At 42.8% G+C, this 21,679-nt stretch overlaps 2 protein-coding genes and 1 long non-coding RNA gene across 4 annotated transcripts; 1 reads left to right on the top strand and 2 right to left on the bottom strand.

The window, feature by feature from the left end:
* Positions 1–3,409: 3,409 nt before the first annotated feature.
* Positions 3,410–4,660, bottom strand: LOC147966694 (uncharacterized). Its single transcript, XR_015607847.1, has 2 exons — positions 4,369–4,660; positions 3,410–4,054 (listed from the first exon to the last, which is right to left on the bottom strand). It is a non-coding gene; the product is annotated as an uncharacterized LOC147966694 (long non-coding RNA).
* Positions 4,661–11,621: 6,961 nt separating this feature from the next.
* LOC125515459 (protein LUTEIN DEFICIENT 5, chloroplastic) lies at positions 11,622–17,482 on the top strand. The gene is made up of 16 exons (XM_048680927.2): positions 11,622–12,134; positions 12,241–12,460; positions 12,561–12,632; positions 12,751–12,861; positions 12,950–13,141; positions 13,244–13,405; positions 13,489–13,584; positions 13,673–13,774; positions 13,919–13,951; positions 14,049–14,129; positions 14,203–14,285; positions 14,697–14,828; positions 15,876–15,936; positions 16,201–16,266; positions 16,335–16,593; positions 17,150–17,482. The coding sequence occupies exons 1-15, from the start codon at positions 11,854–11,856 to the stop codon at positions 16,548–16,550; spliced, it is 1,908 nt and encodes a 635-aa protein (XP_048536884.2). The 5' UTR covers positions 11,622–11,853; the 3' UTR covers positions 16,551–16,593; positions 17,150–17,482.
* LOC125515460 (uncharacterized) lies at positions 17,122–18,779 on the bottom strand. 2 transcript variants are annotated; one of them, XM_048680930.2, is made up of 5 exons: positions 18,426–18,779; positions 18,036–18,212; positions 17,777–17,846; positions 17,622–17,693; positions 17,122–17,405 (listed from the first exon to the last, which is right to left on the bottom strand). In XM_048680930.2, the coding sequence occupies exons 1-5, from the start codon at positions 18,699–18,701 to the stop codon at positions 17,350–17,352; spliced, it is 651 nt and encodes a 216-aa protein (XP_048536887.2). In that variant the 5' UTR covers positions 18,702–18,779; the 3' UTR covers positions 17,122–17,349. The 2 variants fall into 2 exon arrangements, with proteins under 2 accessions (XP_048536887.2, XP_048536886.2); XM_048680929.2 differs by having other exon boundaries at positions 18,036–18,215; positions 18,426–18,778.
* Between the last annotated feature and the right edge of the window lie 2,900 nt (positions 18,780–21,679).

Genomic DNA, 21,679 nt, shown 5'->3' on the forward strand with positions numbered 1-21,679 from the left:
CAATGGTATGGTTGATCCTTCTCTTATTATTCCGCTTGTCAACCCAATTGTTACTGATGAGATGAATGATGATTTATGTAAGCCGTTCTCGGATCAAGAAATCAGTGACGCCCTTTTTCAAATTGGACCCCTTAAAGCTCCAGGTCCAGATGGCTTTCCTGCAAGGTTTTTTCAGCGGAATTGGGGATTGCTCAAAGAAGATATTATTCGTGCAGTAAAAAGGTTCTTTGACACTGGGGTCATGCCGGAGGGTGTAAATGATACGGTTATTGTTCTAATTCCTAAGGTGAAGAACCCCCAGTCGATTAAAGAGTTCCGGCCTATCAGTCTGTGTAATGTTATTTATAAAATTATTTCTAAATGCCTCGTCAACAGATTGAGACCGATTCTTGATGGTATGATCTCTCCATCCCAAAGTGCTTTTATCCTTGGGAGACTAATCTCTGATAATGCGCTTATAGCCTTTGAATGTATGCATTCTTTGAGCACGCTTAAGGACGGCCAGGGTGAATTTTGTGCTTATAAATTGGATATGGCAAAAGCGTATGACAGGGTCGACTGGCACTTTTTGAAGAGCATGTTGGGGGCATTGGGATTCGCTCCGGGGTGGATAAAATGGATTATGGCTTGTGTTACATCAGTCAAGTTTTCTGTTCGCTTCAATGGCCAACTGTTGGAATCATTCTCCCCGTCCTGTGGTATTAGACAAGAGGATCCTCTATCTCCGTATTTATTCTTGTTTGTGGCGGAGGCGCTATCTCTGTTGCTTCAGGATGCATGTTCTAGAGGTGCTCTTCTGGATTTCAAGGTTAATAGGAATGCCCCGGGTGTTTCCCATCTTATGTTTGCTGATGATTGCCTATTATTTTTCAAGGGGACTATTGATCAAGCGTTGGTAATTAAAAATGTTATTGCCTCTTATGAAAAGGGAACTGGTCAGCTATTGAGCCCAGATAAGTGTTCTATTATGTTTGGGAAGAACTGCAGTATGGAATGTCAAGTGGCTGTTATGGTAATCTTGTGCATCACCGCTGAGGGTTTTGAGGACAAATATCTTGGACTGCCGGTGCCTCAAGGGAGAATGAAGGCGGGTAAATTTCAATCTACCAAAGAAAAAGCTCTCAAAATTCTTTCGGATTGGATCGAAAAATATGCGTCTTGTGGGGCGAAGGAAACTTTGATTAAATCTGTCTTGCAGGCCCTTCCGGTGTATGCTATGGGCATCTTTAAATTTCCGGCGTCACTTTGTGAGGAATTATCGCAGATTATTAGGAATTTTTGGTGGGGTGATGAGGAGGATAGGAGGAGAACTCATTGGCTGGCTTGGGATAAATTGACTAGGCCCAAGGGTGAGGGAGGCATGGGATTTCGCGACCTCAGATTATTTAATCAAGCTCTCCTAGCTAAGCAGGCCTGGAGGTTGGTGGTTAACCCTGAATCCTTGTGCGCCAAGGTGATCAAGGCAAAATATTACCCCCAGGGGCATCTCCTTGATACTGTTTTTCCACAATCCACATCTCTCTCTTGGCAAGGTATTGTGCATGGGTTGGATCTGCTAAAATCAGGAGTAATTTGGAGAGTGCCTGATGGGTCTAATATTAATATCTGGAGAGATAACTGGCTCCCTAGAACCTCTGGGCTTAAAGTTACTGCAAGGAAGAACAGGACCAGAATTAAATGGGTATCTGAATTGATCTTGAGTGGCCCTAGGAGATGGGATGAGGATTTGGTCAAGCATCTGTTTTACCCGCATGATGCGGAGGAGATCCTTAGTTTGCGCATTCAATCAGTAGGGGACGGTGACTTTGTTGCGTGGCATTATGAGAAGAATGGGTTGTTCTCGGTTAAAAGTGCGTACAAGCTTGCGCTCAATCTTAAGGAAAAAGAAGAAGATGAGGGGCAACATAGTAGGGCTATGAGGGGGTAGAGAAAAATTTGGGATTTGATCTGGAAAGCCAATGCTCCTCAGAAAATTCGTATTTTTGCGTGGAGGGTAGCTACCAATAGCTTGGCTGTCCAGGTTAACAGAGTGGTGCATCACCAAGCTACGGTTAGTACTTGCTCAATTTGTGGAGTGGAAGATGAAAGTATGTTTCATGCGCTTGTCCACTGTCCAAAGGCTTATGCTTTGCGTATGGCCATGAGGGACACTTGGGAATTACCTGCGGAGGAGGTGTTCAGGTATACTGGGTGTGATTGGTTTCTTATCCTTCTGGATCAATTGAGTCCTCTGATGCGTGACAGAATTATCTTCATCTTTTGGAGAGCCTGGCATTTGAGAAATGATTTGATTTTTGGTAAGGGGAAGGAATCTGTCACAGGCTCTACTAGTTTTGTGGATAATTACTGGTCGTCGTTTGTTGCTTGCCATTCCTATCCACTGGTGGACTCGAAGAATAAAGGAAAAGGTACCGCTCCTGGTCTAAAATCTGTTCCTAATACCTTGGGAATTCAGGTGGCTTGGCAACCCCCTCCTTCGGATTATATCAAGATAAATGTCGACGCAAGCTTTGTGGAGAGCATTAGCGCTGCAAGTGTGGGTGTGGTGGCTAGGGACTCCTCTGGAAATGTCATTGTCTCTTCTTGGGATTTCATTGGATGTTGTAAAAGCATGGAGGAAGCGGAACTTCGGGCCTGCATTGCTGGTCTCTATATAGGTATTACGCTCCACAATCCTATAATTTTAGAGACTGACTGTGTGCTTGTTGCTGCGTCTCTTGCAAAGGAAAGTTTTGACAGGTCAGCGCTATTTGATTTGAAGAAGGAAGCAATGAGTATCTCCAAGATGCTACCTATGGTCAAAATTTCAAAGATTAACCGGTCAGCCAATGTGGTAGCTCATCTTATTGCTAAGTATAGTTTTGATAATAGGTCAGACGGTATTCTTGTTAATGATGTTCCGGCCTGTGTGATGAATTTTGTAATGAGTGATTGTAATAACTCTGTTGGTTAATTAATATATGAGGTGGTTTTCAAAAAAAAAAGTGTGGCAAGATTCCCTTAGGTTTGCCAACTTGTGGCTCTCATTTTGATGAACTAACCTTAGGCAAGCTTGACAAAAATGTGTGACAAGGTGTGACAATGCTAGTCCTAGAACCAAACAGCCCCGCAGTCTCCTCTGCGTGCTCCGCCTGCCAGTGCCACACCACGGCCCCTCCTCCTCGGTTGTGATTTGTGACTGTGGCAGCTAGCGCACCGAGTCCGAAGATCGACAACCATCGACCCACAGCCCGCCCTGCATCGTTTCGTTTTCACCAACGAGGGCCGGTAGACGAACCAACCATGCATACTTCACCCATCAGTGGAGGCGCAATTAGTGGCGAAGCTTGAAAGAAATCTTTGGAAGGGCGAAGCTGTAAAAAGACTCAAATACAAAATCATACAAATACCACAAGTTAGATATTGCAAATATCGAGAAACTTATACGATTATATTGATCTTCTCCACAGTAGCTTACAAAATACATTTCTAATTTTAATTATATATATAACCTACTCCATAACAAAAGGAACTATACCAAAATGCCATTTAACCATGGAGCATTCAGTTCACTACAACAACACTACACTACAGATTAGCTTTTCGCTTCTTTGCACCCTTAAAGTGCATAAGAACATCTTCACAGTTGTACTTCTCTGAGATTTCACTCTCTATTTTTACTAGCAAGTTTACTAGCAAGCTATTGGATAGATAATCATCTTCCATGGTATTACGTAGCCTTGTCTTAATGATCTTCAAAGTTAAGAATGCTCGCTCGACACTTGCTGTAGAAACTGGAAGAGTTAGAACCAATAGCAACAATCGATCAACCAAATTGTAGATAGAATGTCTCCCTGTCTCAAAGAGATATCGACAAAGATTTGTTAAGGTTGACACATTTTTCGAAGGATGTGGTCCATGTTGCTCAAATTCGAGCAACAACAGAGGCTGAACATAGTCTGTTGGCTGAACAAGCATTGCTTCGGTTGCTGTTGGTTCATCAACTGAATCACATCTCTTTCTTTTTGAAAAATGCATCAATCATTTTCTCTTTAAGCTTCACTGACTCCCTTCACTGCAAAGGACATTTTCTATTCAGTACAAAATGCAATTGAATAAATCCATGACGAGATGACCTAATTAGAATTTTCCTCAACTAAGGTGAAATAAAATTCAGAATCAAAATAATTGAACTTTCTACAATTTCCATACGGGAGAGATGGACCCAGATCTAGCGAGCAGTGTTGACAGGGTCCAAATAACTTTGAGAGAGCACTATTGACAGAGTAATCTAGCTAGCTTGCTAGGACGACCAGATGGGGGAGATTGACTAGCAGACTAGGCAACGTACAGGAGCAAAAGCAAGATCCAGCGAGAGCAGCTGCTCACCAGCTCACTGAGGCACTACAGGGCGCCGATGTGGTTGCCTGATGTTTTCCGCAGCAGAGGTCGGAGTAGAGGAGTGGATGGAACAGCGGCTAGTCCTAGCCGGCCGCCCGCCATCAGCAAGTGGCCAGTCCCCACGCGGCGCCGGCAAGCCACAGCGGCCGGTCCGCCGGACGCCGGTGCCCCACCCGACTCTCAGGCGTCCATGGTCCCAAGCGGCAGGTCAAAGGGGAATTCGATTAGGTCGCAGGCGTCCGCAGTCGCAGGTGGCTGGATTCATTCGTCTCCAGGCAATGAAGACTGTAGTTGATAAACGGGCCTTCTGGTTGTGGGCTGTATGTAATATATAGGGGTAGTAAAAAAATTCATTTTCGCTGGAGGGGCGATGGCCCAGGTTCGCCCCACGTAGCTCCGCCGTTGGGCGCAATCACTGTTCAAAGCAGCATATCACTCATGCGTGCATTTTATCCAAAACAAAATTGCATATGGATGCATATTTTTTTTTAAAGGATGTCATCCCGGGCCTCTGCATCCGAAAGATGCATGTGGCCATGTACATGCATGCACATGCATGGTGCCTCACTTCCCCACGGCAAACGCAGTTCCCCTCTCCAGCCTAGCACCTTGCCACACGGGCGAAACTGCTCCATGCACGATACAAGTGCATGATTTATGGACGACACAACAATACAGCGGACGGCGACTTGCTCAATCGTACATATGTCCGGCTAGACTTAACCATCATGTGTGCATCGTACAAAGTTTGTCATGTGCATAACACTTCTCCCGCACATACGGGCTCAACTATAGTCTACCTGCCTCCTTTTTTTTGGTGGCTGTAGCTACTCTCGGGGTTTCACTAGACCGAGAAATTGGATGACCAATGGGCCATTAACAGATCAACTAACTAGGTGAAGTGAAGAGTAAATTGTCAGTATATGGATGAGCACATCGTAGGCGCATTTCACTGGACCGAGAAATTGGATGCAAAGACAAGGGTCAAAGCATATTTCAGTGTTTTTTCTTCTTCTAAATGTGATGTCTTACTAAACAAGAATTCTTAAGTTTTTAATAACAGGTATAATTACTGTTTGTTTTTCTGTTATAAGTCAACTGAATCATCATGTGAATAATGTTTGCATAAGTGATCTGAATTATCATGTTAGTGTGTTGTTTCTATAAGTCAAGTGACTTATCATCTTAGTGTACATATCACATAGAAGGAAATGCTGCCTTTCTGATATAAGTGACCTGACTTATCACTTATAAGTACTATTGCTTGTCGCATATAAGTAACCTGACTTATCTCATATATGTACTAATGCTAAATAGTCAGTTAAGTACCACATTCACTCATCTACTAAATATTCCATCATTTCAACATCAAATGGTATATCATGATGTCTCCACAGCATAATAGCATCACTCATTACACATGTCCTGCTTGCTAACAATGACACCAAACATAATGGCACACATGGGAAGATACATAACAGTCAAAATCCCAACATCCTATCCCTAGACAGCAATCTTTCCTTCTGCATCCTTCCAATTTGCCCTCTTTTCATGACGATTCCTCTGTATTTCTACCTCACACTCTTTGACCCTGCTCTCCAACTTCATGGTCTTCATGGCAAGATCCCTAATGACCGCCTTAGATTTGCCTTCCTACTCCCTTTCAATCCACTCAACATATGTGCAAGCACCAACACCTTGCAATATATAAGCAACAACATAAAAACCAACATGCCTATTTTTTATCCACTTAACAGTCCCACATTGCAGCAGAAAATGCCTCTATTTGGCAACCTAATAACCCTCTACTCGTGACATCTCCCTCATTGCAAACACGATGAGCAGGGCTGACTAGACACTCACGAAGCTTCTTCTTCTTGATTCCATTGTACTATGAATCGTACTGATATTTTGGTAGCCCATAATCAAGTTGCTACCTAATGCATATTTTCCGACTTCATTCACTAATCTAAAGATGAGGTTTTTCAGCAAACAAGAGTGGTGTGGGGAACTCACCTGATTCACCCCATCATCCGGAGACAGGCGGATCAAATATTCTGGATGTAGTACTCGAACGAATAGAAGTACTACTTACTGACAATGAAGACTATGCTTTCCTTCCTCAGATGAGATCATACTACAAAGCAACCTTATGTTTAATTCCGCACTAGGCAAGCACACTTACAAATCGCACGTTATCACCATCTAAACACAGCATTGCGTTGCAATTTGTTTTGTCACCATGTACCATCAAGCCTTCCCATGATTGTTCGTTCGATCGAGAGAGGGAGAGGGGAATATAGTATCACACTATCACTGCTACTACTACCAGTGGCGAGTCTGGTAGGGAGGCTTCAACAGGCTCTAGCTTACCCTCCATAAATACAATTTTATTTACTACTACACGTCCCAAGTCCCAACTCAGCAACCGAATCTATCATTCTCAGCCGAACAACACCAACAACCCACACGCAAGTAGTGCACAGGACATCAAGTAGGCACGCATGAGAGCGAGATGACGGACATGCTCCAGGGCTCGATACAAGCATATCAATATTTGTTTGCTGCAAAAGAAAAACATATCAATATTTGCATGTTTAAGTTGGCAAATACCAAATATATAGTCCAATTTGATACTTTTCAAAAACTTCGAAACAATTACAGTAAATACTACCGCCAAAAAATGTCTTACATTATGAGACGGAGGGAGTGCATGTTTTCAGTAGTAATCTACCAATTTTTGAGCTTATTTCAAGAATTTTTTTTAAGATATAATGGCTATATTTTGCTACATAAATTCAAATTTTGTTTTTTTTAAGATAGCAAATGATAATGACTATATTTTGCTACATAAATTCAAATTTTGGTTTGTTCAAAATTTTATTTCTAGTAATAATCTAAGACATTTCAGCTTCTTTGGAGCGAAAGGACTGGAAGATAATGACTATTTAGCTAGATAGATTGAAACGAACACTATGAGAGAAAACCGAGACAACACCATAGCAGACTAGCCCTATTACAAGCCAGGATAAGAGTGACAAAGTATCAAGTACGTACCCATATAAGCAAAAGGCACAGCTAGCAAAATGAAAACAGGCAGTCTGAATAAAGCTGCAGGCTGCAAGCACCAACATGATCCTCCGCAAAATGGCCAGCAGATCACCCCTCATTCTCCTTCAATTGGCCTTCTCGACGCAGCACAAATCCTGATCAGGTTCACAGTATGGCTACTACTACTTGAACTGACTTTAACCCTACTTGCTGTCTATTTTTTGTAGATAAGTTTGAGTTTTAAATGTGGTGCCGTGTTTTACGCACGTACGACGAAAAGCAGCTAGCGGATCGTTTCGCGGCCGGGCCTGGCTGGCTTCTTCCTGCCTTGTGCATGCGTCCATCCATCCATCTATGCATGCATTTTGCTCAAAAGAAAAAAGAAAATAGAGAGATCCATGCATGCATATGCATGCCTCTACTGCCTCCCTGTGAACGGAGCAGGCGCACTGCTCGTGTGGACAAAGAAAAAGAAGAAGCAGATGGATGGAACAAACGTACAGTACTGTATACTTAGGCCCTGTTTGGATCATGGGGTTAGAGTTAGTTTGGGTTAATTGGAGGCTCAAATAACTCAAAAATATCCAAACAGGGAGGGTTAGAGTGGGTTAATTCCATCTAACCCAACTATCCCGATGGAGAGATGCTTATTTGGATTAGAGTGGGTTAGAAAATAACTCTAACTCTAACTGTGTTAAAGTATCCAAACAGATATTAACAACAAGAATCTGCTTTTCAGGTTTGGCCGCTTCCGCCTGTGTGCCTCTGAAGTCTGAACCCAACTCAGCCCAACTGACAGTGTGCCCCGCATGCTTTGCATTGCAGTCGGTTGGGTTGGGATACAGTCGGCCTGCCGGCCTCTCCTCTGCTCACAAGGAGACAACAAAACCACTAGGGGCAGATGAACTCTGTTTAGTTCACCACTGGACAAGCTCGATCGTCTAGTTCGCATCTTCTCATCGCAGTCTAAACACTGCTGCATTGCGATTTGTTTTCTTTTGTTACCGTGCAGCATCACGACACGCATTGCCTTCGCATGACTTGACTGTTCCCGTTGGATCGGTCGAGAGAGAGGGAGGGAATGGGTCCAAATCGTTCCAGCGGCGCAGGAGCGTACGTGCCGTATCACTGCTACTACTATCACTACTGGATCAACCAGCTGATAATTAACTCTTTTTTTTTGCGGGTGAGCTGATAATTAACTCAACTGAGATGTACCACTAGTACTAGTAGTACATACATACAGTACTACAAAAGGAGTACGCATATGTATATGCCATCGTCGTCTGCTGCTCCGCATCCCTGTTGGTGTGGACCCTGGCCGGTGGATGCCTCCATGGATTTGGTGGCCGTCAATCGCTCTCGCGGGCTGTGGCTGGCTTGGCGAGGGTGCGTGGGAGAGCTAGCCTAGCATCTTTGACCGGGAGCACGGTTCAAGCCAAGGAACGGAACACAGATACAAATGAGTTAATTGCACAAAAACCGGAAATTGCTTTTGGAGACCGAGCTCCATGGAGGCCTCCAAATACAAAATCCGAATTTTTGGACAATTCATATTTTTAGATTTCAAAAAATTCGGAAAAACAATATAGAGATAGATGAAGGCATGGCGCACAAGCGTGTAATTTTCAGGACGGGATACATTGAAATGAGGGCTCTGCAAAAATAACAAATCTGCGGCTTTTTACTCCCTCCATTCCACAATGTAGTGCTTCATCTATCCACGTGCTTCAAATTTGACCGTAAATTTAACTACCAAGACCGATTGTGGCGGGAGCAAAAATTATATCAGTGAATTCGTATTCGAAAGAAGTTTTTAATTATATAATTTTTTTCTCCCGCCGCAGTTGGTCTCGTTGGTTAAATTTATGGTCAAAGTTGGACCTCGGAAAGCGCGGGCGCACTATATTTTGGAATGGAGGGAGTAACACATTATACTATTCATCCTTCCAGAACATGAATTTGTCTTTTTTCAAAGGTCACATTTCAACGTATTTCATCCTGAAATTGTACACACATACGCCTCACATCCTTGTTTACTTACACAATTTTTTAGATTTTTTTCGAAACAGAAAAGTTTGATTTTTTTTTATTTTCTTTCAAAGAATCGGCCTCCGTGGAGGCCGAGAGCCAAAACGCCATGCTCCACAAAAACTAGCTATACAACCGTGGCTAGTTTAACGGATTGGTGCTATTCTTCATTTTTCTTTTGGAGCATCTATATACGTTAGGTATCTGAAAAAAAATTTATGTTTCAGTCACATTGAATTTGGTCCATTAGATAATAAATCAATGGATATGAAAGAAAACAAAAGAAAAGGTGAGTGAATTCTGTTTCTTTTTCAGACAAATTACCTGGAGGCCACAAAAACCGAGTTGGCAAACTAACCGGGTTAAAGGTGCGATCCTTTAACCCATTATTAATTCTGTCCCCCACGCCATCGAGCGCGCCCGTCCCCTAGCCGCCGCCGGTAGCAAGTAGGGAAAGATGGATGAAGATGAAGAAAATCAGAAGATCAGAAAATTGAAAGGGAAACAAATTGTAGAGGAGGCATCAGAACCTAAGATATGGATGGGGCTGCTCAATAGGTCAAAATTATCTAAAACCCTACATGCTAAAACCCTAGATGAGACATGATCAAGAAAACAAGCTTATCTAACAAAAAAAACATAGATCATAGAAACATTTAAAAAAAGATGTTGCTTAGTGCATCCACACAATATAACTAGGGGATCATCACCAACTTTTCTTGAACCATGAACCGTAGAACAATTGTTCTACGGTGTATTTAATTAATAATAATGTACATCAACTTTTAACCGAGCAACTAGTTACAAACCATATCTAACCATTATATCTGTGTGGGCAGTCAAATTTGAGCCTAATTTTTACAAAAATTAGTAAAATATTGTTTACGATATTTGTAAGTGGATCTTCATCATGAGTAAAAAAAAAGGCGACGAGTTGCTGCTACGTGGAATGTTCATTTCAACATTCCGGATAACCAAAAGTTTGCCATCAAATGACTTACAATATCTGGAGATTGGATGGATCAGGGCGATGAGATTCGAACCTTGAGCAGTATGGACGTTGGATGGATCAGTTGCGTGTTAATGTCGTCACCATCTTCACCCGAGCAAAACGAAATTTTGAAAGCAGACGAGCACCGTGATCTTGTCTTGCGTCTCGGAAATCGGTCTTGCTCGTGGACGAGCGCGGCCTGGGTGGGATCTTGAAACACGTCGGCTCTGCCTGCCTGCGTTTCTGGGCTGTGCTGGTGTTTCTTCAGCGATTAGTTGCCCTGTGATTTACAGAAACCTCTATCTAGTCTGAAGTTTGAACCTGTGTTTTTTCTTTCTTTGTTTCGCGAATGCAGCCTGGACCTGTCTGTCTGTCTGTTTGCATCGTCCAAGCTTGAGCATTAGGATTTCATTTTATTCATTTATCACTCGAGCTGTTGATGGTTTTCCAGCCGGCTGCAGCTAGCCACCTCAACTTAGGTGCTGAGCTTTCACGATTGTGATTGATTTATTTATTTATTTATCTACAGTAATTTGTGCAACTCTGAATAATATATCCTTCAGGAATGCAGTTCAGTGTTAGGGATGCTTCTCTTAGTTTTTTAATGAGCACTTTTTAAAAGACTGAGCCGACATGTCATGGTGAGACCAAAAAAATCATCAAAGGTGTATCGTAGTCGAATAAATGCAGAAATGAAAAATAAATCAGAAATAAATGCAAACGCCAAGATTTAATTGAATGAAAATACTCCTACATGTCTAGTATCCGGAAAGGCCAAACGTAAATAAGCTGTTGGCTTACTTTTACAACCAACGTTTTCGCAGGTGTACCTCGTAGTTGCCTTCGACTATCTTGTCTAACCTGCAAAATCATTTGTCTTTATCCGCACAATTCTATTATGTTTAATTAATCAACGGGACATTATCTTTTGCTTCTGTTTTGAAAAAGAAATATTTTTTTGCCGGGCCTCCGTAGTGATTTTCACTCCGCTTTTTTCTAAGTAACTAAATAATTTTTTATTTTTTGTAAAGAAATATAGGATCGTTTAGGTCACTATTTTAATCCGAAGCTGAAAAATATTAATGTGTGGAAGTCTCTCTTGGGTGGATTTTGTTTGCACTATGGTACGGTGGCGGAGAAGAAGATACCGTGGAAAAGATACCTCCAACCCCCGGGCGACAGATTCCGTAACGGCAGCCTCCAAAATCCGGCGAGTCGCCGTCGTCGTCGTCGCCGCCTCGTATCCGTTAGCAACAACAACAGACGGAGCACCCAACCCCACGTCCCCCCCTCCTCTTCTCTCCACTCTCCGCTCTCCACGCACGCGCGCACGCACCTCACCTCATCCCCTCTCCCCCTCCCCCTCCCCCCTGCCCCGACACAGCGGCAGCGCCCGCCCCATGCCGCTGCCGCTGCACCCCTGCTGCGCCGCCGGCGCCGCGGCGACGCCCGCCATGGCCACCACGGCCGGCAGCTGCAACGTGTCCTCCGCCCCGCCGCCCCGGTACCTCGGCTCCGGCCAGGGCCGGCTCCGCCTCGCTCCGGCCGCCAGCCGGCGTAACAGCCCGCTCCTCCGCTGCTCCGCGTCCGGCGGTGACGGGCCCGACAAGGTTCTTGAGAAGCGCCGGGCCGAGCTCACCGCCCGCATTTCCTCCGGCGAGTTCACCGCCCAGGGGCCCGGGTCAGTGCTCCCCGCCTAATTCCTCATCCTCTCCGCGCATTTCTTTCCCCTCGCGTAGCTCCGGTGCTGATTGGATTGGGCGCGGTGCTTGAATTGTTCTGTTCAGATGGCTCGCGCCCGTCGCGGCGAGGCTGGCCAAGCTCGGCCCGCCAGGGGAGCTCGCGGCCGGGCTGCTCACCAAGGTAGCGGGCGGCGAGCGCAGGGGGCCGGAGCTGCCGCAGGCGGTCGGGTCGCTGGCCTCCGTCGCCGGGGAGGCCTTCTTCCTGCCGCTCTACGACCTCTTCCTCACCTACGGCGGCGTCTTCCGCCTCAACTTCGGGCCCAAGGTGAGCGAGCCATCCATCGAATTGCCCCCAAAATTTCAGTCTTCTGAACCCTGCCATGTTGCTAATGCTCTGCACCTTTCTTTTCATTTTCTTCGTCCAGTCTTTCCTCATCGTCTCTGATCCGGATGTAGCTAAGCATATCCTGAGGGACAACTCCAAGGCTTATTCCAAGGTTTGGTTCTGAATTTGGTTCTACTCATTTCCAAACAGTAGAGAAATGTTTCAAAAGGCTTCAGAAGTCAGTAGGATGCCTGTTTGATTCAGTCCTTGTTTGATCATGGTGGGTGCAGGGTATCCTTGCGGAAATACTGGAGTTTGTGATGGGCACCGGTCTGATCCCGGCTGATGGGGAGATCTGGCGTGTTCGACGGCGTGCCATTGTACCAGCATTACACCAGAAGGTTCTAGCTTCCTACTGACAATCAAGTTTTTGTGTGTATTGCTTTCTTTCTAGTGTGGTTTTACTCACTTGAATATTGTGCTCGGCAGTACGTGACAGCGATGATAGGTCTCTTCGGAAATGCTTCAGATCGGCTCTGCCAGAAGCTGGACAAGGCGGCATCCGACGGGGAGGATGTGGAGATGGAATCTCTCTTCTCTCGGCTAACGCTGGATGTCATCGGGAAGGCAGTGTTCAATTATGATTTTGATTCATTATCTTACGATAATGGAATAGTTGAGGTTATTGCTCAGATTTTGTCGTATTCCTGAGTACATTATGAAATTTCATTTGCTTATGTTTTCTGTCAACTTTACTTATTCGGTTTGCTGGTTCATCATCAGGCTGTGTATGTAACATTACGGGAAGCGGAAATGCGGAGTACATCTCCTATTCCAACTTGGGAAATACCCATATGGAAAGACATCTCCCCTCGGCAGAGGAAGGTCAATGAAGCTCTCGCACTGATAAATAATATTCTTGATGAACTAATTGCTACTTGCAAGGTAAGCCTTCTCTTATACTTTGACATTAGTAAATAGTAATTATTGTGTTTAGAAAAATCATGACACTGGGACAATTACTGCAGAGGATGGTAGATGAAGAAGATTTGCAGTTTCATGAGGAATACATGAATGAGAAAGATCCTAGTATTCTTCATTTTCTATTGGCATCTGGAGATGATGTATGGGACATCTGCACTGACAAAGTCGTTTAGATATTTTAACCTGCTGATATTCACATTGCTCCATTGTTCAATCCATCTATCTTAGGTGTCCAGCAAGCAGCTCCGTGATGATCTGATGACAATGCTCATAGCTGGCCATGAGACCTCTGCAGCAGTCTTGACTTGGACATTTTATCTTCTGTCTAAGGTGTGATACTGCCAATAACTGAAAACTCAGTGCTATAGTAGTATAGCAATGTCAAATGATAATGTGCCGTTCATCATTTTCATATTCATCAAGCCATCAATATTGGTACTTATTCTCACTGTGTTATCTATTGCTAACTTGCAGTATCCGAATGTAATGTCCAAGCTCCAAGCTGAGGTAGACTCAACTTTTATGCTCAATGTGGGTTTCCATGGAGGTACACTTCTGAATCGTACAAATGCCAATTAACTTTTCTTTGCTCAATTATCCACAGGCTGATGCTGTTCTAGGAGATGGTTTACCAACACTTGATGATGTGAAGAAACTTAAATATACTACTCGAGTTATTAACGAAGTAAGTACCAAAAACTGTTGCCTTGCCACATAATGAGTTTCGTCGTTGAATGATAACATTACATTTATTGCAGTCTTTGAGACTATATCCACAGCCGCCAGTTTTAATTCGCCGCTCCCTTGAGGATGATATGCTAGGGGAGTACCCGATCGGCAAGTAAGCATTTTCCAGCAGAATTCTATCTGTTAAATCACTAAAGAAAAGGCTAGCTTAGTCTCTAGTCAAGTGTAAGGAGTAAGGATCGTTTATTATTTTGTCACAAAACCACCTTGATTACCATGGGAGTTCTACTCCTTTTATCTTATTTGGGCTTTTCCACATCTTTTTCCCATATTTAGATACCGTGTGAGTAACGTTAGGGTGTTCCAGCATTTTCCCAGTCTTGTGCAGACTATTTTACTCAACATGTTCTGTTTTCTGCTTGTCCTTATGCTGTTGCTGGTAGCGAAGTTTGTTTAGTTGTTGCTGTTGGGTATTTGTATGCCTGATACTGTTTATTCATATTTAGCATTTCTATGGGAAGCTAAACTTTTCGTATTTCTGAAAATATATATTGCTCTTCTCTAGGGGAGAAGACATTTTTATATCCATCTGGAACCTTCATCGCTGCCCAAAGCATTGGGATGATGCGGATGTTTTCAATCCAGAAAGGTGGCCTTTGGACGGACCGAATCCAAATGAGACAAACCAAAAATTCAGGTTCCATCCCTATTACTGTAATAAAATGCTTTTTGGTAAACCATGTGTCACTCTAGTTAGTACTCCATCCGTTCCTAAATATAAGTCTTTTTAGAGATTCCAATGCGGACTACATACGGTTGTATATAGCTATATTTCTTCTTGTTATAGAAAATGTATTTGGACAGTAGCATGGAATATAGTTAGGTGGATATTATTGAGGGTGAACATGATGCAGAGATAAATGAGATGAATATTAAAATGCTACTCCAATGAGCAACAGGAAATCACACTTCTGATCAAACAAAGCAGCAATTATTTTTCACCTTAAGATTTTACCAAAAGCAAGAAGCCATCACACTTAAACATCCTCTGTTGCATTTTTTTATGACTGTTGTTCCTTTATGAATGTCCCAGAAAAGATTCTTCCAGTAAACATTGGATATTATAAAGAGAAATGTATTAGAAATTGTAACTTATCATAGACTGGATATTGCCTTAATGGGAGATACATTAATGGGGTTATATATATTGTTTAGTGCTACGGGTGATACATTATAATGCTCAATGGGTACATTCTAAGAGTATGGACTATGTGGTATCTTCAGCTGCGATGAATCTAACAATTTGAAATATTACGGTGGGTTGGTGCAATGGCATATTGGTTGATAAAGAAGTGATGACTGTTGTTCCTTTATGGCATATTGGTGTGATGAATCTAACAAGTATCTACTAACCATTTATAGTAGATAAAAGTCGTCTTCTAAACATACCATTGAAACTCGAAATTAGTAATAGATAAATAAATATGCAATACAGTTACGTTCTCGTGTTTTTTAGGCTTTTGCTTCTCTGTGTCGCTATGTTCTGTTACATACATGAGCACCATTATAACGTTGTGATCCTAGTTGCCACTGTCAAACTCTTAGAGATCCATTGTGTGATTGTGGTTGCTTTCCTTCTTAAGAGTAGTGGTGGCGTCTGCTTGCTACACTGTTTAATTAATGCCTAACAAACCTGCTTTAAGTTATAGTCACTTGTATTCATATAATCTTGTTGAATTTTCAGTTACTTGCCATTTGGTGGCGGGCCAAGGAAATGTGTAGGCGATATGTTTGCTACTTTTGAGGTAATCCATTTTGATTATTTGGGGTTTCAGCTGATAATATTGAAATAGCATTTTGTGATTTCATGAATTTTTCTGGTAATTAGTAATTTGATTTAGTCATATTAAGGCCTTGTTTCTTTCGGCTTCTTGGGATATGAGACTTTTTTTTTGTGAAAACAAAGATTTGTTGCTATCCCAGCCTATGCGCTACAAGGATGCACTGCCCAGAGTCATTTTTTCCTTGACTATTGGGAGAATCACTGACATTCTGCAATTTCTGTGCAGACTGTGGTGGCAACAGCAATGCTTGTCAAGCGATTTGATTTTCAGATGGCTCCAGGAGCACCTCCGGTATGTTTCCCACCAGCTTTCTGATTCATCATAGCTGATAAAATATATTTATCATAGCTCTATTGTAGGTTGAGATGACAACCGGAGCAACGATTCACACAACTAAGGGACTGAACATGACTGTTACTCGGAGGATAAAGCCACCTGTAATTCCAAACTTAGAGATGAAAATCGTTTCCGATTCAGAAGGAAGCACAAGTTCTACTGCGTCAGTGGCTGTTTCTACTGCTAGTATTGCATCCGAAGAAGGTCAACAAGTAGAGGTGTCAACGAGTCAAGTGTGATTTGTCATTTTTGATGCTCAGATTGCAATGAGATACATAATGAGTACGTTCTCATCTCAGTTCTACTTGGAAATTTAAATAATTATAGTTCCTTCACATTTGAATTGGTTATTTTCTCTGGTATGGGCATTCATTGGCCCTTTCCCCTCATTTCTCTTCTGCTGTAGTTTTCATATGGCACACTTCATTTACCTGAAGTGCTCAAAGATGTTGTATGTCCAATAAATAAAAGTCACTGTTTTTTCTTCAAAAGATGAAGTGCTCAAAGGCATATAGTCCTCGTCTGTTGAGTGTCTAGGGCAAAGGAATTTCGTTTGCACTTCTCGTTGTTAATCATGAAGTCGTAGATTTTATTTAGTAAATTACATCGTGCTATACATCTTTGGTGATAAAACTATTGTACTGCTTCTGGAAACCGTGTGCTAACCATCATTGTCTATGAACACGCGTGGCTGCACCTAATTAAATTTCATGATCAATTTAGGCATACCCTTTTTTAAGCATATTGCCTCCATTTTTGTGAAATGTTACTATGAGTTTTTCTTTTTCTTGCCGTGGAATATGGAAGTCATTGCTCATGGAAACATTTTCATGCGCAGATACCAAACAGTACAGTACAGAGCAGAAGCTTTCTGGCGTGCTTCTTTACAAGGAAAAGCTCTCCTAAATGCTCCCAGGCTTATTTTTGTGATACAGACTACAAACACTTTTACAGACTATAGGATCTGCCTGCTACTCAAAGTACCGCGGACACACATATTTACAGATCCACAAGTACCGGGCATGGACTCCTGCATCTCTAAAACTTCAGCATGGCCTCCAACGCGCGAAGAACGTCATCGCGGGTAACTATACCTGTTAGCAGTGTTTAGAATATCCTGTTAAGCTTGAAACATACTCCAAACAATAGTCAATGTTAAGGGGATGATACAGATCTACTCCCTCCGTCCCATAATATAAGAGCGTTTTTGACACTACATTAGTGTAAAAAACGCTCTTATATTATGGGACGGGGGGAGTAGTATATATAAGTCCTTTACTGCTGGTTTTGTCGTGTTTTCTGTTACTCACCTATTACTTGATTATCCTGGTTTACTATCGGTAATCTGTGGATCTTCTTCCTGAGCATCAGAGCTGCGGCATCTGTTGGCATCACACGATTGCGTACTGTTAAATTAACTGGAAACAAATATGAAAAAAAAATGATGAGTGGAAACAACAATTACCGGTCACTGTTTTATCGCATGATAGTGTGATTGCTGGAGATGTCATCACATCTGCAATCTTCGTCTTTGGCTGTTACAACAGATAGCAACTAGATTAGCAAACACAAGATGGTGGTGCTGAGTTAGCAACTTGTATATGTGGGTGTGGTTGTGTTTTCTTTTTCTGTCTGTTTTAGTTCTTCTGTCGGGCCCGAAAGGCGGCAAAGAGTTGTGTGTAAATAAAACAGATAAAGAGAGAAGGGGGAGGAGCTGAGCTGACCCCATGTGAAGCCCTCACGCGATCGCTCTTGACAACGACCCCGACACATCGGCGGGCGCTGTCGACAACCGGGAGGCCTGACACGAGCTGAAAGTGGCCTTCAATCTCCACCAGCGCCTGCTCCGCTGTGACCATCAGCACGGGCGTCGACATGGCCTCGCGCAGGAGCGGCCCCCGCTGCTGCAACCAACCAAGCAACAAGGTTCAAAGTCAAGCAAGGGATCAAGAGGAAGAAGCATCATCAAGAGAGGAGATGACAGAGACTACAAGATCACCAGGAAGAAGAAGCATCATCAAGAGAGGAGATGAAAGAGACTAGAAGATCAGCAGGAAGAAGAAGCATCAAGAGAGGAGATGAGCAGAGACCACAAGATCAGCAAGAAGAAGAACCTGATCGCCGGCATGGGATGGTTGTTGTTGTTGCTGCTGCTGCTGTGACTGGAGGTATGCACGGAGGTCGTCGTAGCTGAGGAGGGAGAAGTTCTCGGGCCACTCGCCGGAGATGATGGCATCGGGGTTCTCGTCGAGCCCGAGCCGGAGCCCGCTCCCGTCCATGAACGTGGACGCCCGGCACTCAAAGGTCCCGCCACTGGCTCTACCTCTTCTGGCCTTACTCTTGGCCCCTTTGAACATGGAGCAGCTCTGCAAGGTATTGATGCACGCCATGGATGCTAGCTACTCTTCACTGCTTCCTTGTCTTGTGTTGTGGATGTTGTCTGACTGTGTTCTCTTGCAGATCCCAGCAGGAGGGCTCCATTTATAGCAAATGGAGCTGGAGGTGCACTCACTTGCTCCATGCCTATTGTCTGTCATTGAGCCGAGGTGGATGGGCTTGCTTGCTTGCATGGGAGGGAAGGGCTGGCCCACCAGCGAGTGAGCGACTGGTGCTGCTGAGATCCCACTTTGACTTGATGACTGATGAGTGTGCTGATAGATAAATATCTCTGAATGATCAGTGAGCTCAGTCAAGGTAGGTAGAATCATGGCGGTGAATTCCTTGGGAGAAAGAGTGGCAGAAGCTGGGTGGCTGGTCATGGCGTTTTAAGTTTTAACCCCTGGCCTGGGCCTGGGGTGGTAATTCATGGAGGGTGGGGTGATGGATCTGGATGTGCACCTAACTCTGAATGTGATGACAAGTTGGATCTGGACTGGGCGTTTTTTGTCACCGCCCGGAAGCTATGGTCCTTGGACGTGGATTGACGTGGAGCCATGGACACGCGGTGCTTCCCCTCGGAACGGCGTGGCGGGGCGCGAGTGGCCGGCGAGATTCCCGTGGGGCCCGGTCACGTGGCGCCGGATAAGGATGGAGGAGTGCCGACCCTTCCCTCCGGTACGGCTGGCGGAGAGCCGGAGGTCGACGTTGCATGCCGTTTTCTTCCGCCAACTCCGGCCAGTGGGTTGGGTTGTCGCCGTGCGTGCTGGGTCTGCTGACCTGTCGGAGCCGGAAGGGACGATGAATGAGCCCACGGTTTCGTGTGGATGAATCTGGGGCGGGAAACAGGCGCAGAATCTCCCATCCCTGGGAGCGATGCAGAATAGCACGAATCTTCATTCCTGTTTCACTCGCAAAGTGCCCGTGAATTGCAAATGCACAACATACTTTTTTTTGCGGGAACAAACTTTGTTTTTAGTGGAATGCACAACAAACTTATACATAACCAATTCGCAAAAAAAAAGGACTTGTACATAACCGCAAGCATGGAAAAAATACCTTATTTTTGTTATTTACGATACTCAAAATTACAAAATAAATTTTTAAACTTATTTAAAAATATTTATATTTATACTTTTATTATTATAAATATTTCTTAGTATTACTTTATTTTTGGTCCCAGTATAAATACCTTAAATATAAAGTTTATAAAAATGCAGAATCTCCATTCCTATTGCACTAGCAAAGTGCCCGTCAGTTGCAACAAGTGCACAGCAGAGTTATAAATATCCAATTCGTAAAAAAAGACACACATGCTGCAGCGTGGCTTTATTAATTTAAAGCCTGATGCTTCTAGGGTCTTTGTTAAAAAAAAGACATATACATAACTACAAGCATGGGAAAAATATACACCTTATTTTCGCTATTTATTTCTAAAAATAACAAAACAAAACATGTATATTTATTTTAAAATAGTTATATTTACACCTTTTATTATTACAAATATTTATTCTTACTTTATTTTGTTCCCAGGATAACTAGCTTAAATATATAAAGTTTATAAAATCAAAAGGTATAGTGGTCTAAAATACGCTATGTTGCACAATAAAATACAAATGTGGTGGTCTAGAATGAGAGCGGTGTTTTATAGGACGGGCTCCAGGTAGACCGTTTTACAAAAAAAGGAAAAATATTTAAAATTTTCAAAGAATGTTTTTTTGTACAAATACATATACATGTTCTTTAAGTATGTGTAAATCATTAAAATGATACGATTATGTTTAGGTTACAGAAAAGACAAAAATCTAGCACAAAAATAACAAAGAAAAAGCCCATTTAATCTATGTGTTTGTCTTTTTTTTTTACATCACATATGAAGATATATGTTCATGAAATTTTATACATATATATAATATACATATATGCTTACGTGTATACTTTTTTCCAGAATTTTTAAGATGTAGAAACAATATTCTCTTTGGAAAAAAAATACCGAGCTACCTGGAGCCTGGCCACCACATGCACTTTCCACGTCTAGAATAGCAAACACTGATAGGACACGATAGTGTTATTAATTGATATAAATATAGATATTCACATTTTGTTTTTTTTGTAAAATTTGCAAATATAGACATTTTCAATCATTTTTGTGTCAACACATGAAATCATTATTGTTATTTCTAAAATCTTAGTCTCCCTTGAGCCATTTGATGGAAATTCAAGTATTTTCACCTTGATATTACTCCACATTTAACATGAAACCATTTTTTCAAGTCCGGTTTAACTCAGTACAATGAACCTATTTGATGGAAATTCAACTTCTTAATCGACATCCATGATGTCGCACCGGACAGTGAAATAATCATACTTTAGATTGACCGACCTTTCAAGGGCATATCTTTTCACGAACTTGTGGTAGCCTCAACAAGGATCACGCTTGGAGAAAGGAGATAAAGAGGGGAAGGTACATGTTCGGGGAGGATACGAGGAGGATGAGGCAGGATGATGGTGTGGGGAGGAGAAGCAAGGCCTACGGAAAGTATGTTGACATGTCGAAAAAGCAGAAGGTGAAGATTAGCCCTGAGTTTATGTAAATACAAAGGTGGATTTCTTTTTAAACTTAATTTAGGTAACTTCTTCTTTGGTGATAAAAAAACTCAGTCAGGTTCTACTTGGCATTCCATAAAATATAAAATCGATGGTAATATAACGCATTTCGTGACTGGAACCTATCTTGCATCCCACAAAATTCAGCTCGATTTATTCTGAATCTTTTGGGTCCATTTATTCTGGATCAAACAATACCCCCTTGAGCTATGGGCTTTGCAACTCGTGGACCACGGGCCTTCAAGCCCAATAACGTGGCGAGTTGGTAATGGTGACTCAGTAGGTCGATTTTCGCGAAATCACTAATTGAGGAGTATTCCTTTCAAAGATCACTCACACCTTTTTAGGTTGTGACAAGTGGCACGCACAACCGGGAGTTTTCTCC

Source organism: Triticum urartu, chromosome 6A, assembly GCF_056163025.1.
Source record: "Triticum urartu cultivar PI428250 chromosome 6A, HENAU_Tu73, whole genome shotgun sequence".
NCBI classification, from domain to species: Eukaryota; Viridiplantae; Streptophyta; class Magnoliopsida; order Poales; family Poaceae; genus Triticum; species Triticum urartu.